At 35.3% G+C, this 16067-nt stretch overlaps 1 protein-coding gene across 1 annotated transcript in view; it reads right to left on the reverse strand.

The window, feature by feature from the left end:
- Positions 1–5916: 5916 nt before the first annotated feature.
- Positions 5917–16067, reverse strand: part of LOC129240755 (uncharacterized) — a 70846-nt gene continuing 60695 nt past the window's right edge. The window contains exons 5-10 of the mRNA XM_054876733.1: positions 11032–13267; positions 10424–10661; positions 10265–10348; positions 8704–8871; positions 7126–7354; positions 5917–7049 (exon numbers count right to left, since the gene is read on the reverse strand). Of these exons, the coding sequence (XP_054732708.1) occupies positions 6709–7049; positions 7126–7354; positions 8704–8871; positions 10265–10348; positions 10424–10661; positions 11032–13267 (3296 nt within the window). The 3' untranslated portion in view covers positions 5917–6708. The remainder of the gene's footprint in view (positions 7050–7125; positions 7355–8703; positions 8872–10264; positions 10349–10423; positions 10662–11031; positions 13268–16067) is intronic.

Here is a 16067-nt window from a genome sequence, read left to right on the forward strand (position 1 = left end):
TAAAAACTTGTCAGTTGCCTCAAGCGTGACATTAAAGAATCCATTAGATGAAACAATCAGTGATCGAAAAAATTAACATCTTTGCAAACCCAATGTGAAACTTGAAAAAAAGTTACTATCTTGCAAGATAATGAAAAGCAAGCAATACAAGAAAAAACGAAAACTATTTTGAAAATTTCTTTTCTGCACACAGCCTTAGACACTAAATTAAAATAAAATAAAAAAACACAGTAAAACATAAGCGCACATGCGTGTGTGCGTGCATGTATGCATGCAAAACTAATTGTTCACAATTAATTATTAAAAATTACATAACCTCAAAATTTAGTAGTAGAAGAAAAAGCATAAAAACTATATGCAAAAAAAAAACCGCATAAAATTTAAAGGAGCGAAATTTATTTTTTATGGAAATAACTAATTTTTTTAATTTTTTCATATACATATTTATGTATGCATGAATGTATTTGAATGCTTTGCTTTTGCAGCTTTCCGTAAAGTGTTAACTTATTATGCTTAAATTTTTTAGTATGTATGTATGTATGTATATATTTATAACCCGCAAAACGCACGTACAGCTAAGCTTAAATTACACTTGGAAATTATACCTACTTAATTTAACGCTTCATATGTATGTATGTGTCCACTTGTATGTATAAGTATTTATATATGCTTCCAGTGCTTACATTTAGGAACCTAATTTTTAGAACAATGAACAGCGGCCTTACCGCCAACTACACGGTTAGCACAGTTTTGCGCCTTCGACAATCCATTTTGCTAGGCTTGCGTCAAACCGTTATTCATTGTTGTTCACTTTACAAAAATAAACTATTTTATTATTGTTATTAAATATATTTTTTGTTTGTATGTATGTATGTTACGCATTTATTCAGCAGTATTGGTTTTTTTGTTTCTTTAATAAATATTTATATGTGAATGTAAATATGCATGCATATGTATGTCCTTGAATATTTTGTATTATATTTTCATTTACGTAATTTAATGACATTTTTTTTGGATAAGTGTCAATTGAATCTTAAGAAAATAAATATTTTTTTTTTTTTAGTTTTACATTTTCATTTTGCTGCGCAAGCTGCGTACAAAATCTATCTATCTCTGTCTGTTTTAATTTACTCGTAAAATATGTATTTTTCACTCATGCAAGGCAGAAAATAATTTAAATTGAAAACTGTACAAAAATGTTTAGATGCACCTAAGCGACCATTCACGACCAGAATCATTGCATACTGATTTGTGTTCTTACAGCAACAACGGCACACTTTTCCGATTTCTTTTCTTTTTTGTAGTCAATACATTGGTGTTATTGTTTTACTTACACCCCTTATATTTATTTATTTTTAATTTTTTGTTGTTGTTGTTTTTATTTATTTATTTCTATTTTTTGTTTTTTGTTATTTTAATTTTTATTTTTGTTATTGTTATTTTTAATTTTATTTTTTTATTTATTTTTTTTTTTAATTTTTATTTTTTTTTATTTATTTATTTATTATTTATTTATTTATTTATATTTTTTATTTATTTTTAACTTTTTATTTTATTTTTTGTTTAATTTTTTTTTATTTATTTATTTTTTTTTATTTATTTATTTATTTTATTTATTTTTAATTTTTTATTTTATTTTATTTTTTAATTTTTTTTATTCATTTTTATTTTATTTTTTGGTATTCATTTTTATTTTACTTATTTATTATTTTTTTATTTATTTATTTATATTTTTTCTTTATTTATTTTTATTTTTTCTTCATTTATATTTAATTTTTTTTTTTTATTATATCACATTTTTTTTTTAATTTTTCCTTCATTTATATTCATTTTTGTATTTATTATAATTTTTATTTATTGTTGTTTCTTTTATTTATTATTGTTTCTTTTATTTATTATTTTTTTATTTATTTATTATTTTTTTATTTATTTATTCTTTTTTTTCATTTATTTATTATTTTTTATGTATGTAATATTTTTTATTTATTTAATATATTTTTTATTGTGTTTTTTTTTATTAATTTGTTTACATATTTTTTTATTTTTTATTTATTTTTTTCTTTATTTATTTTTATTTTTTTATTTATTATAATTTGTATTTATTATAATTTTTACGTATTATTGTTTCTTTTATTTATTTTTATTTTCTTATTTATTTATTCCTTCTTTCATTTATTTATTATTTTTTATTTATGTAATATTTTTTATTTATTTATTATTTTATATTTATTTAATATATATTTTTTTTATTTTGTTTTTATTTTATTTATTTTTTCTTCCTAAATAGTCTTGACTCGTGCAATTATCTCAATGACTCTCAGTTATTTCAATTATTGCTCAGTATACATATGTATTTATGCCTTATTATTTTAATTTTTATATTATTGGAAAACTTTTACTAAATTTTTGTGTTGGCACACCACTTCGTAAACTATATAAATACAATGGTTTTTTTTTAAATGCTAATTTTTACACTAACCCAAGCTTACGAATTTCACTTTTTTAACGAGACAGTACAATAAATATTTAGTTTTTCTTTACCTCTAATTTGCATTTATTCGTTTGTATTGCAGCGAAACATTTCTCATGCAAATTTTGTAAGTTTTGTAGTTGGTTTGCTGTTGTTAACTACAATAATTGCTATACATCGCCCTTTTCCCAAGCAAGGCTTTGTATACATATACATATGTACATAAGTAAATATATAAATGGTCATTAAAATAGGTACGGGCCTTAAAAAAAACATTAAAAAAAAATATTTAAAAACAAATATTAAAAAAAAAAATATTTAAAAAACAAATATTTAAAAAAAAATATTTTAAAAAAAATTTAAAACAAAAATTTGAAAATTGAAAAAAATGTATGCCTACTATTGAAATTTCGCTTTTTTTTTTAATTGCATCGCTGCTTCACTGTGAATTCAAAAACCCCTTTATATTAAGTTGCGTTATTGGTTGCGCAGAAAGAAAATAATGTTAAAGTTATGAGTTGGCCAAACCAGTCACCTGATCTAAAATCTATTGAAAACCTTTGCGGAGATTTAAAGAAGCGAATCGCGAATGAAGCATTCAAAAATAAGATTAAATGGCAAAAAATCAAGAAACTATGGTATTCCACTGCCCTAGGATTATCAATTCTATGACAAACCGAATGCAAAAAGTCATTGACAATCATGGGGAACCCAGTAATTGTTGATTAAATTTCTATAATTTAAGTAGCACTTTTCAACACTGAGCACTAAGTATTTTTTGTATCTTACTTCTATTTCGTACTTATTTTAATGACCACATGAATATTTCCTTTTTGTTCCTATTGTCACTAGTTTAAGTTTTGAAAGATCCTTGAATTATTATTTATATTTTTATATTAATCTATGAAATAAAAACCGCATACAAATGAATGTCTAATTAAAAAAAACTTTAATTTTTCGTATGAACGTGGGATGGACCTATTTTAATGACCACATGTGTAGCTGTCATCGAATTTTTCTATGCATATAGCCAATATTTTTAAATTTAGTATAGTAGTAGTAAATTTAGTGAATAATAATTAGCAATTTTTTTGTAGTAATTAAAATGAAAATTAGCATAAGAGGCAGTAAGAAGATAAAACGAAGTTTCCAGTTGGTGTACCGTTCTTAAATAAAAAAGAGATAGAGGATTCAACGAAAAAGTTTCCAAAATTCTCAGGATGCATTTAACTTCAAAACAAAATAAAAAAAACTTTAAAAAAAAATTAAAAAAAAAAACAAAAAAATAAAAAAACAACAAAAAAATTAAAAAAGAAACCCAAAAAAAAATTAAAAAGGAAAATATAAAAAAGATTAAAAAAAAAAAACAATTAAAACAAAAACTAAATAAAATAAAAATAAAATAAAATAAAATAAACGAAACAACAAAAAAAAATATTTAAAAAAAATATAAACAAAAAAACCAATAAATAAATAAAAAAAAAAATAAAAAAAATTAAAAATAACTAAATTACCCCTCTGTTGGGCACCCGGGTCTGACCAGGCTGGCTTTTTCGACTTTGGACGTGATATTAACACATTTCCATTACAGCTAACGACTTAAGCTTCCACCGAGCTTCCTAAACTTTTATTTTCTATCGATTTATGGGTATAACCTTTTAAAAGGGATTCTCGAACAGGACGAAAAAAGGCCAGACCCGCATGCCCAACCGAAGGTTTTAAAAAAGGTGTCCAAAAAAGAGGGGTTCAAAAAATTAAAAAAAAAAATCCAACATTTCATGCAAATGTACACAGCACACGGCAAAAATTAACAACAAATGCATCAAACAAATTATACAAACTCTTATATATTATATATTAAATATGCGCTAAATAATTTATTTACATAGTACACTTCAATAAGATAATAAGTAGATTTATGTATGTATGTATGTGAAATAGGGCTTGTTCGAGTTGCAAGAGGAAAGCGTTCTAACTGCCAAAAGTTCGGTCATTGTCTTTTAATTAATAATTAATAATTCTGCGCAATGTCTTTTAAATCGACATCCTAACATTTTTTTTTTTTACACGATTGCTTCCCCCATTTCATTGCCATTTTCAATGGTAAATTACCATTAAAATCTGTTTTTGTTTTATGCCTTTAAGACGTGGATCGAACAAGCCCATATCCATATCGTAAGCCTAAAGCTACAAACAGTAGAGTAGTAACTACTTGTAAATTAATTATGCGTTTTATTTTCTTCCCTCCAACTGAACTACTCATGAAGTTCGCACATTTACGCCGCAACTGAGTCTATTCAAATTTTAAAGCATATTCAAAGCATGTGTGTATGTATTTTAACTTAAATTAAATATTTATATGGGTTGGTGTTAAATTAAAAATTATTATAATTTTTTTTTTTCTTCTTTTTTTTTGTTTTTTTTTTTATATCACTTCATGTAACAGTGCATACAAATCAACAAAATTCATTCAATGGACATAAAATTGGACACAAAAATATATTTACATAATCATGAGAATTTCTCAAGAAGAAGCGACATTTTCATTTGAAGTTACAACAAGCACCAGGTGTTGTTACTGTATGTGGATTGCCAATGTGACCTTCTCGTATGCATTTAATCGGGGAAAAAATCGAGATATGCCATTGAAGTAAGCCTGCTTTATGCTGAAGATACACTAAAATAGTAATTAATGTTTACTGTTCACTCATTGTTTTATTGTAAATTTCTCTGCATATGAATTTTAAATATGTACATAATAGTTATTGTGCTTTTTATTAAATTACCCAATGTGAAAGGGTAATCAGTTACTAAATTTCTTATCTTAGTCAGCACGCACATTTAACACAAAATGGTAGGACAATTTCTCTCACACTATTTATCCTTGTACTTATATTGGCGTATCGAAATAAAGTCGACTTTGAATATAACATGAATTGCTCGTCATATAAAAGAATTCCATGAATGTAAAAAAAAACTGTTCGCCAACTTTAAAATCGACTTTTTTCTATGATTTTGGCGCCACTGCTTATAAGTATAAAGTATTCGTATTTTCTCTTAAATATTACTATTAAAAATATAAAAGAAAATCAATAATTTTTTTTTTTCTTTATCTTCAGTTTGTTTACATTTTTGTTTGCTGTAGAAAAAAGGCAATGTATTATGATTACGGAATATACTACCTATTTACCATTTTTTCCATCCATCCCTCTTACAAACATTACAATTAATTCATATTGATCTTCATTGTTGTGTGTGTATAGAAAGTAAATAACTTAGTTTTTGAACAATCTTGCAATTATATGCTGGAGTAGCAGTGGCATTTTTCTTGCCGCATTCCAAGCTTATTTTTGTTCATTCAAATTATCTCAAATTATCGTTGTTGCTGCATTTTTTAACCACTTCATTAGTTGTTCATTATAATTCCAAATAAAAAAGCCTATAAATGTATGGATATTGATTTATTTAGATGCTGCAAGCAAACTTATTTCTCTATTTTTTTCTTTCTTTTTTTCTATATATATGTCTGTATATGTAATTTGTACACGATCCTAAATTATTTACAACAATTATACGCATTATTTTCTATTTTCATTAATAATATTCCACTATTTTTTAACATATGTGTGTATGTATGTCATATATTTCCACTCCAAGTCAGTTTTTTGTTTTTCAATTCGCCTTCCATTGACCTTTTGCATCAGTTCGACTCCGTTCCCTCTAACCGAACTTTCCCCAGGAGCCAGCTAACAAATAGTTTCCGCGCGAAAAAAGCTGACATTCACACTCCATTTTTCACACATTCACCATTCATTCATTCCATACAAACAGTTTTGATCAAAGGCAACATTTGTTTGCATTCTCCATGTAATGCAATTAAAAATAATACTTAAAATATAACCTACATGCGTATTTAGTTTTAAGTGTTAGCTCTATTTTCATGCATTTTCATTTAAGCATAAACTAAAAGCGAAAAAATCCTATATTACAGTGTGTTCGATTTAGAACTTTTGAACTGGATTGCAGCTTTTTTAGGCAACAACACTTAGTTCACTTTAAGCTGTAATCCATTACCGAATCCATGATGTATGCAACTGTATACCGTTCTAACAGCCGGCATCGTTTGGTCCTTTTTGCCGCTCTTAGTGCGTGCGCCTTAGGGTTGGCTTTGCCATAGTACTCTACTCGCCGCAAGCGTGTTCATCAACACGGCTTACACGTTCGCACGGCTTACACCTTTACTTGTTGCTACTATCCCGTTCACGACCACTATTAGCCGCATTTGAGTAGGAGGAGTTTGCATTGCCACCGGTCATAGCAGTGGGCTGCTGCTGTGGCATTGTGTCGCAACGCCTATAATATAGTAAATAAGGCACGCGCGGTGTTTTCGGGTAGAGAACTTCGTTCTCACTGACCGGTTTTACGGAACTATCATTATAACGCAGCCAACTGTTATAGCCCGTGTGATAAACATCGGTGATGTAGTGACCTTTGGTGGCTTCCTTGCCGTCATGATAGACCACAGCAAATAGGCGATAGGCACGCTGCTTCATCGAGTACTTCTTGGATGCAAGTATTTCTACAATAAATTATATTAAAATTGAAAAATATTAGAGAAACTTTTTTTAAATTTCTTCAAGGTTAATCGTACGTACTTGCGTCGATTTTTAGATCAATGGGGAATTCGACTTTCTTCAGTATCTTTGTGCAGCCATCGGAGCGGTAGTCAAACCATTTCAGGTGCAAAATCAAGATTATTGGCAATTTTTCCAGTGTCATTTGTTGCCAAGCTACAACTTCTTGCTTGGTTTTGCTGCCAGTTACACCCTCCAACTGATCGCGACCGACCAGTATTTCGAGTGCCTCCTTCACCGATGCGGCTTTCTATACATGCGCGAAAAGAAAATAAATAAAAAAGTTAGTTAGTTGTTGTATAAACTGTAAAGGGTTTGATTGAAAAGTAATGAGCCTTCCCGCGATCAATCAAATCGGCTAGTGGGGGAAAATGATCGTTGGACCTTGCCCTTCCACTAGAAACCGGTCCCAATTTGCTGGCAACCGCGGTGCAGTCAACAGCGCTCCGCGCGTGAAAGCTGTTTTAAGAGTGTGTTAGGATTTTGCAGTGGCGAAAATGCAGCGATCGTTGGAGCAACGTTACTCGATCAAATTTGCGTAAAGCTAAACAAAACGAGTACCGAAACCATTGGGCTACTGAAGGAGGCTTACGTGGACCAGTCTCTGTCCAGTGCCCAGGTAAAACGGTGGCACAAGTCGTTCAAGGAAGGCCGGGAGGCGCATGTCGAAATCCAAGATCAAAACCATGCTGATCATCTTTTTCGACTCTCGAGGCATCGTCCACAAGGAGTTTGTACCTCCAGGAAGCACAGTAAACGCGGCATTTTACAAAGAAGTGCTCCTTCGGCTGAAAAACCGCGTCGCCCGGGTTCGGCCCGACCTCGTCAACAATTGGACCCTTCATCACGACAATGCGCCGGCGCACACCGCCTGCCTCTGCACCTCTGCATTGGCCAAGATGGGTGTTCCGGTGCTTCCTCACCCTCCCTACAGCCCAGACCTGTCTCCTCCAGACTTCTTCTTGTTCCCGCGCCTGAAAGGAAAGTTGAAGGGGAAACGTTTCAACTCCATCGAGGCGATCCAAAAACTGTAACAGCCGAATTGAACGTGATTCCGGCGGATGAGTTTAAAAAATGTTTCCTGCAGTGGAAGGACCGCTACCAGCGGTGTATTGACGCACAAGGGTCCTATTTTGAAGAATATTAGTTGTATAAGCCAAAAGGTTTAATAAAACTGCTTAAAAAAATAAGGCTCATTACTTTTCAATCAAACCCTGTATGGGCTTAAAAATGTTACGAAAGTGTAGAGAATTATTTAATTTTTCAAAAAGAATTGTTCAGTTTTTCAAAGCGAGCAACATAGAAAAGTCTGCATGAACGTAAAATTTGCAAAAATTCGCAAAGCCTCAATGGCTAATTGCTTCGTTGTTAGGTTTCAAAAATCGAAAACATTAAAAAGATGGATATTGCATGCTTTTCTGGTGCAATTTACTAAAGAAACTTGGCAAAATGAGACATTTGGTGGCTTCTTGCATAGTTCATGCACTACTCAAAAATTCAAATTACACTCAGTCAGCTGTTTTCTCGCTTACGAATTCTTACAAGTATTTATTTATTTCTGTAAGCTGGTTCATGAGCAGAGCTCTTCTTCGAACTTACCTCGATATTCAGTTGCAATGTGAAGAATGGCTGGATGTCATCAGTTGAGTGCTCGCCTTCACGCTGCAAACGTGAACGCAATTCGCCGCGGAATATATCACTTAGAGGGGTGCGTCCAAAATCGGTTTGTCGTGTGACGCTGCCCTTGTTGCGGTTATTGCAAATCATCTGTAAAAGAAGTTGATTATTCATAAATTCGAGTTTTCTAAGTGAGACATTTTAAGATCTTCTGCCTAACGCAAGACATAGACGAGGGTGTCTATGCACCATTATTTGAATTAGTTTTAAAGGTTTTTTTCGAAGATTTGGGGCTTTATTGTGAAAAAAGTACAAAATATTTTATTCGAGGTATTGGCCATCGCTAGCTACAACTTTGGCCCATCTTTCGGGCAATTTCCGGATGCCGTTTCTCCAAAATTCTGGCCGCTGCTTGGCTATCCATGACTCAACCCATATTTTGGTAGCCTCGTACGAGGAGAACCGCTGGTCCGCCAAATCGAGACTCATATGCCGGAACAAATGATAATCGGAGGGAGCTATGTCTGGACTATACGGCGGGTGGGGTAACACTTCCCAGCCAAGCGTTCCAAGGTATTTTTTGACAGGTTGAGCATCATGCGGCCGATCGTTGTCATGTTGCAAAATAACCTTGTCGTGCCTTTTTACCGTTTCCGGCCGTTTTTCTTTCAATGCCCGGCTTAAACGCATCAATTGCAGTCGGTAACGATCCCCCGTGATTGTTTCGCCCGGTTGGAGCAGCTCAAAATATACGACGCCGACCTGATCCCACCAAATGCAGAGCATGATTTTCTTGCCGTGAATATTCTGCTTGGCCGTCGACGTTGATGCGTGGCCGGGCAAACCCCATGATTTTTTGCGTTTTGGGTTATCGTAGTGGATCCATTTTTCGTCGCCAGTCACCACCCGATGCAAAAAACCCTTCCGATTTTGTCGCTCGATCAGCAATTCGCACGTAAAAAATCGCCGTTCGACGTCGCGCAGCTTCAACTCGTACGGGACCCAATGTCCTTGCTTTTGGATCATTCCCATCGCTTTTAGACGCTTGCAAACAGTTGATTTATCAACGCCCAATGATTCAGCAAGCTGTTCTTGGGTTTGGCACGAGTCCTCGTTTACCAATTCCCCCAATTCCGCGTCCTCGAACTTTTTGGGCTGGCCAAGACGCTCCTTGTCTTCGGTGTGAAAATCACCACTTTTGAATCGTCGAAACCAGTACTCACATGTTGAAATCGACGGAGTATGGTCTGGGTAGGCCTCCTGCAGCAATTCACGGGCTTGGGCTGTATTTTTTTTCAAATTGAAGCAGAAAAGCAAAGCTTCCCGCAAATTGCGTTTCGACGGCACGAAAGTTGACATACTCGGAGCACGAAAACACTGCGTTGTTTATACTTCAGCGAAATGACAGATACTGATAAACAAAGCCTAGGGATGAGGCTTTGTCATGAATATATATTCAGTATTGCCAACGCGATAAAGTGATAAATAGCGCCATCTGTGTGTCACCTTTAAAACTAATTAAACCTCCTAAATATTTGCATACCTGCCATTCATCGCCATCTTCGCTCTCAGAAACTTCGTTTCGTCCATTTTGTATGGCGTTTGGTTTAGCAACTAATTTTATGACCTATTGGAAAATAAGAACACAAGATTTTTAGCATCACATACAAAAGATTTATGAAATATTTTTCTGTTTACTCACCTCCAACATTTCATCATTCAGTTTATTGAGCACATAGCTTAAAAATTCTTCGGCATCCTCTTGGCGCCCCTCTACATATTCCTCACGGCTATTGGCCCATAAGCGATAAATCTCAATTGGTTCGAAAGCGGAATCGCACTGCAACTCGCTACCCAATTCGTCCTTGCCTTTGGGTCCCTTATTTGTACGCAGACGTAGCCCCGATGGCAACGTGGACAATTGCGACACGAACGAAATGCTGCCAAAAAATAAAAATCAAATTTAAAATGAACATTTTGAAGGCGAATGCAGGCAAAGCCGAGTACTATAGGAAAAAAATAATTTGTACGTCCCTGTTCCTTGCGAAAATAGCAGGCAAATGCCACTTTCACCTTGCGATAAAAAGACCGCAGCGAAAAGCCCGGAACAACAGCGCTCCTCCAAAACGGTGTCGCACCGCGTCCCACAGCATTTCGCTTATAATTAGTCTACCACAAATGTAACGCGATCACTCTCAATCGTGAATAGAGCACAACCGCTGACTGTTTATGGCACTTCTTACGACAATACAACTAATACTAATACTAATGCAAACATCATTGTGTACAACTTAAGAGAATCTCACTTACAGCGCATTGACAGTGGGAGTGCGCACTTCTGACAGCGCTGCTGCCTGCTTGGGTATGGAACGAATCAAGTTGTAGAATGGCGCACAGCCCAGCAACGCTTGCAGGATGGAGTTTATGTAGCAATAGTTGGAGGGATTGGTCAAGCCGCGTGGACGTAGGCTAACCGTAGACAAATCGGTTTTCGTCTTGGTAAGGAAATCCGCAAATTTCAGCGTGTATTCGTCCAAGTTGGCGCGGCTAGTTGGAGCAGCCGGTTCGGGTTTTATGACCGCCTTCGTTGCTGCTGTTTGTGGTGGTATGCCCTGTGCTGATGCAGCCGAGTACGACATTGCGCCCGGCAGCACAACTGGCGGTGCAGGGTTAGCCGGCGTGGGTACAACGCATTCGTAGGGCGCTACTTTGGCTACAGGCTTCTTCGATGAGAATGGTGGAGGCAACGCGGGTGACTTGTTGCTGTTCTGGTTGTTGGCATTCGTGTTGCTATTGTTACTGTTGTTGTTGTTGTTGTTGTTGTTGTTGCTGGACTGAGTGCTACTGACACTAGTGGCAGTCGGTGTGGCAGCGGTATTGCTGTCGCTGAACAGGCTAGCCCACGACTGTGCGCTGGATGTGGTGGTGTTGGTGTTGGTCGTTATGGGTGGTGCCAAATTCATTATTGGCGCAGTGGCAGGGGCCGCCGTTAGAGCCGATGCGGCGGCGGCAGCAGCTTTTTTGCTACTCGTGAAGCCGGGATATTGCTTGCTATCAATTACCAGCGCTTGTTGTTGCTGTTGTGGTTGCTGCTGCTGCTGATTTGGCTGTACAGCCAGTTGTTGTTGCTGCTGCTGCTGCGAGCCTTGTGAATGTTGTTGATACTGCTGTTGTTGTTGTTGTTGTTGTGAGAAATGCTGAGGCGCCGCTGTGGTGCTGGCCGTTGAGGTAGCTGCCGTTACGCCAGCGCTATTCATGTTATTGTTGTTTCCCGAGTTGTTGCTATTGTTATTAGCATATTGATTATAGTTGTTGTAGGGAGAATTCAAGTATTTCGGCTGCTCCGCTTGGCTGTTTCGACGCTCTGCGCCCATGTTGCTGCCGGCGCCATTGTTGCTAAACTGTGGCGGCGCATTGCTGCCAACAGGCGATGAGGGCATTTTCATGCCCCCATAATTGCGCATCTGCGGTGTCTGATTATAGTGCCCGCCATGTTGTTGTTGTTGATGCTGTTGATGATAGTGCGATTGTTGCTGATAGTGGTGCTGATGGTTTGTGTATGTCTTTGTCGAATGGCCGTACGATCTATTCTGGGGGTTGTTGTTGTTGTTACTTGGTGTGGCGGTAACAGCAACCGAAGCCGTTGACTTTTTGCTCGAATTGGTCCACGACATTGTCTTTGTGGTTTGAATGGCAGAATCATTGTTGTTATTGCTGTTATTATTGGGCGCATAAGACTGATTGTTGTAATTGTCGTATTTACGGCGCGACTGATTGTTGTTGTAATTTTGTTGTGGTCGGCGCTGCTCATACTGATAATGATGATTCTGTTGATGGTGGTATTGATTATGATGTTGTTGTTGTTGCTGCTGATCATAACGATTGTAGGATTGCTGGTGTTTTGGGTGTTGCTGTTGCTGTTGGTGATGGTACTTCTGCAGCGGAGGTGAAGTCTGTATTTGTTGCTGCTGGGTGGGCACACCAGTGGCAGTTGCCACACTTGTCACGGCGGTGTTTTCTGCCGCTGTGGACGGTGGCGGTGCAGCTACTACAGCGGCCACTGTTGGTGGTTGCAATTGCTGAGGTGGCGGTGCCACTGCAACAAGTGGGGCTAGTGATGGAGCCACAGTTGCCACAGGCACAGGTACTTCGGTCGCATCATCATTTGGCACGTTTTCATTCGACTCATTGACATCGGTCAGCAATAACTGGTTACTGTTATTGTATGTTTCATTGGCAATCGCGGCCACCGGTGCGTCAACAGCATTCTGTTGATGGAACTGTGCAGGTGGCTGTTCGATTTGTTGTGGTTGCTGCTGCTGATGCTGTTTTAGCGGCGGCAGTTGGTGCGGTGGCTGTGCTTGTGCTTGTGCTTGCTGCTGTGGTTGTGTCAAGGGCAGCGGTTGTTGTTGCGGTTGATATTCCTGTGCAATATTTTCTGTGCTCTGGAGCGCATGGATTTCATTCAAGCTAGTCACCGAGCCAACGGCTTGCAAATCAGATACTTCTTCAATAACGTTGTTATCAATGATGACATGTTCAGGCTCTGAAAACAAAAACAAAAAACAAAAAATTTTAATTAAAAGAGAAATAAGTAAAACTAATAGAACTAATCAAATTACTTTGCGCTTCAGAAGAGAATAAAAAATTTATTGCCGCGAAATATTTTTCAAGCATTTAGCTGGTTTACTTAGTACCACATTTACGGCGGAAATGGGTCGCGACAAATAATGGTCTTTGCAATGTATCGGTACAATTCCATTTTCATGCACATCGACGATGGCCTCTCAGTCATCTGTCCCCATTAAAAAATGTTGCGTCTTCCATTGACTGCAATAGCGCCTCGCGCCCGCCTTCATTTGTTTGCCACTTGGCCCACGATCAGCGCGATCGATAGCAATGAAAGTCAATTGACGCTGGAAGTTGGTAGTTAAAAGTGTGAAATGATCTGGATTTTAGCATATCTATGCCAATTCTAACAGTGCGAAAAATTTCAGCGCCATCTCAATGAAATAACTACAAGTAGCTGGCAATGTGCAGGGATGCTGAGTGGATGAAAAGTGAACACACACGTACACACCCATAGGACTTATGTAAACAACACAAAGTGATATATTTTCATACTGGTGCAATTTTTTTGTCAGCTCTAAAGTCACAAGATACCTTACGGCTCGCGATGGCACTTCACGTTTGCCTTGAGTCAGCAAAACGTGTGGCCTGGTGTTAATAATTTTCAATTATGTTTATGGAAAATACCTGAAACATTTGGTATATTATTTATTCTGCGATTGTTCCTTCAAGCATTAAAGTTATTATTGCAGTTAGAGCCGAACTGCACAAGCCCAGTTTATTTTAAAAATAGCCCATTAATTAGCACTAAAAAATCAAAAATACTTAGCAATAAATGATTTAAGAAAAATCTATTATCAATTCACGTTAATTACAATTGCAAATAAAATGCAAAGAGGATTCCATGCACATCGCATTTGCTTATAACACCAACTTTTAAACGGCTTTTATTTATAACAGACAAACAAACAACATTTCTACAAGGAGTTGGGGGATGAACAGATAATAAAATAAGGTAAAATAAACACCTGATTTGATTATCGGATAACCCAATTTCGAAAGAACAAAATTAGATAAGATTACAGACACTTCAATACAAATTTGGTATCAGTTTCAATTTACGATGAGAATGCAGGCACGTGCTCGGATTCAAGGGTCTCCCAATAGGGGTAGCGTGGGTGAAGTCTGTTGTTTATTATTCAATAACTGATGCCAAATCACCACGATTTAGCAGTAAATGCAAAATCTGAATGTTGTGAGGCATGGTTAACGGTTAACGGATCTATACAGCAGTCACTGAAAATGGGACCTCTCGGATTTGTACCACCGTGCGAAGCCACGCCGGTTATTTGAACGATGTCATATTTAATAGATATTGGTATACATACAATGTGGCGCTAAATTAATCACCCAATCGGAAAATGAATCACCCAATCAGAAAATGAATCACCCAATCGGAAAATAATCTATCCAATCAATCTTGTGAACTAAACAGCTGCCGTATGCAAACAGGCAAGACTCCATATGAGTTTTTTGACCCATAATCGGCCGGTGGTGTTGGCGTAGCGCCCATAGCAAAGTCGATTTCCTAATCGGGGTACGCCAACTGGGCAAACAACTGCTCGACTCGAACCTCGAGACCTTGTAGATCGTAGCCGCCACCGGACTGGTCGTTCGACCGAAAATATCGCTACCAATGTCACTGAGAACGAATGCCTGCTGACCATCAGTCGCATGTTAATTACTGTCAAGTCATCACCAATCTCAACAACGAAGAGGACGATTTTGTGTCGAAAATCATAGTACGCGACGAAGCGCATTGGCACTTAGCCGAATAGGCCAATAAGCAAAATTCTGGAGGCGTTGAAAATCCGATTGCGATGGACGAAGAGCCATTACATCCACTCAAAGCCATTGTGTGATGCGGCGTTCACGCAGGAGGAGTGATTGGGCAGTATTTTTTTATATTTTTTTTATATATTTTTTTTTATATATTTTTTTATATATTTTTTTTTATATATTTTTTTTATATATTTTTTTTTAAATATTTTTTTATATATTTTTTTTTTAATATCTTTTTATATTTTTTTTTTAATATTTTTTTATGTATATACATATATATTTTTTTTATAAATTTTTTCTTTAATTTTTTTTTATTTATTTTTTATTTAATTTTTTAATTTTTCATTATTTTTTTTTTGTTATTTTACTTTATTTTATTTTTTTATTTAATTTTTTTTATTTTTATTTTTTTATTTTTATTTTTTTATTTTTATTTTTTTATTTTTATTTTTTTATTTTTATTTTTTTTTTTATTTTGTTTTTATTATTTTTTTGTTATTATTTTATCTTTTCTTAATTTTTTTATTATTTTATCTCTTTTTAAATTTTTTTTTTATTATTTTGATTTTTTTATTGTTTATCTTTTTGTTTAATTTTTTTTATTACTTTATCTTTTTTTTTAATTTTAAACATTTTTTGTTGTATTTTTTTTTTCTTTTCCTTTTTCCTTTCAACCGCAAATACAGTGCGGGCCACAATGGATATTGTAAAGGAAGCGTTTCCTGGTCATTCCCCGTTTTGGCGAATTGGCATGGCGATCACCAATAGCGCCCGATTTAACAATCCTAGACTTCTTTCTTTGGGGCTACTTGAAGTCTAGGGTTTATGTCAACAAGTCTCAGACCATCGCAGCCCTTAAGTAGATTATTCGACAGAATTAGATCAAAGATCAAATCGTATAAGTATTATATAAAATCCAGATCACTTCAGTGTAT

Source organism: Anastrepha obliqua, chromosome 3 (genome assembly GCF_027943255.1).
Source record: "Anastrepha obliqua isolate idAnaObli1 chromosome 3, idAnaObli1_1.0, whole genome shotgun sequence".
In the NCBI taxonomy this organism is placed as follows: Eukaryota; Metazoa; Arthropoda; class Insecta; order Diptera; family Tephritidae; genus Anastrepha; species Anastrepha obliqua.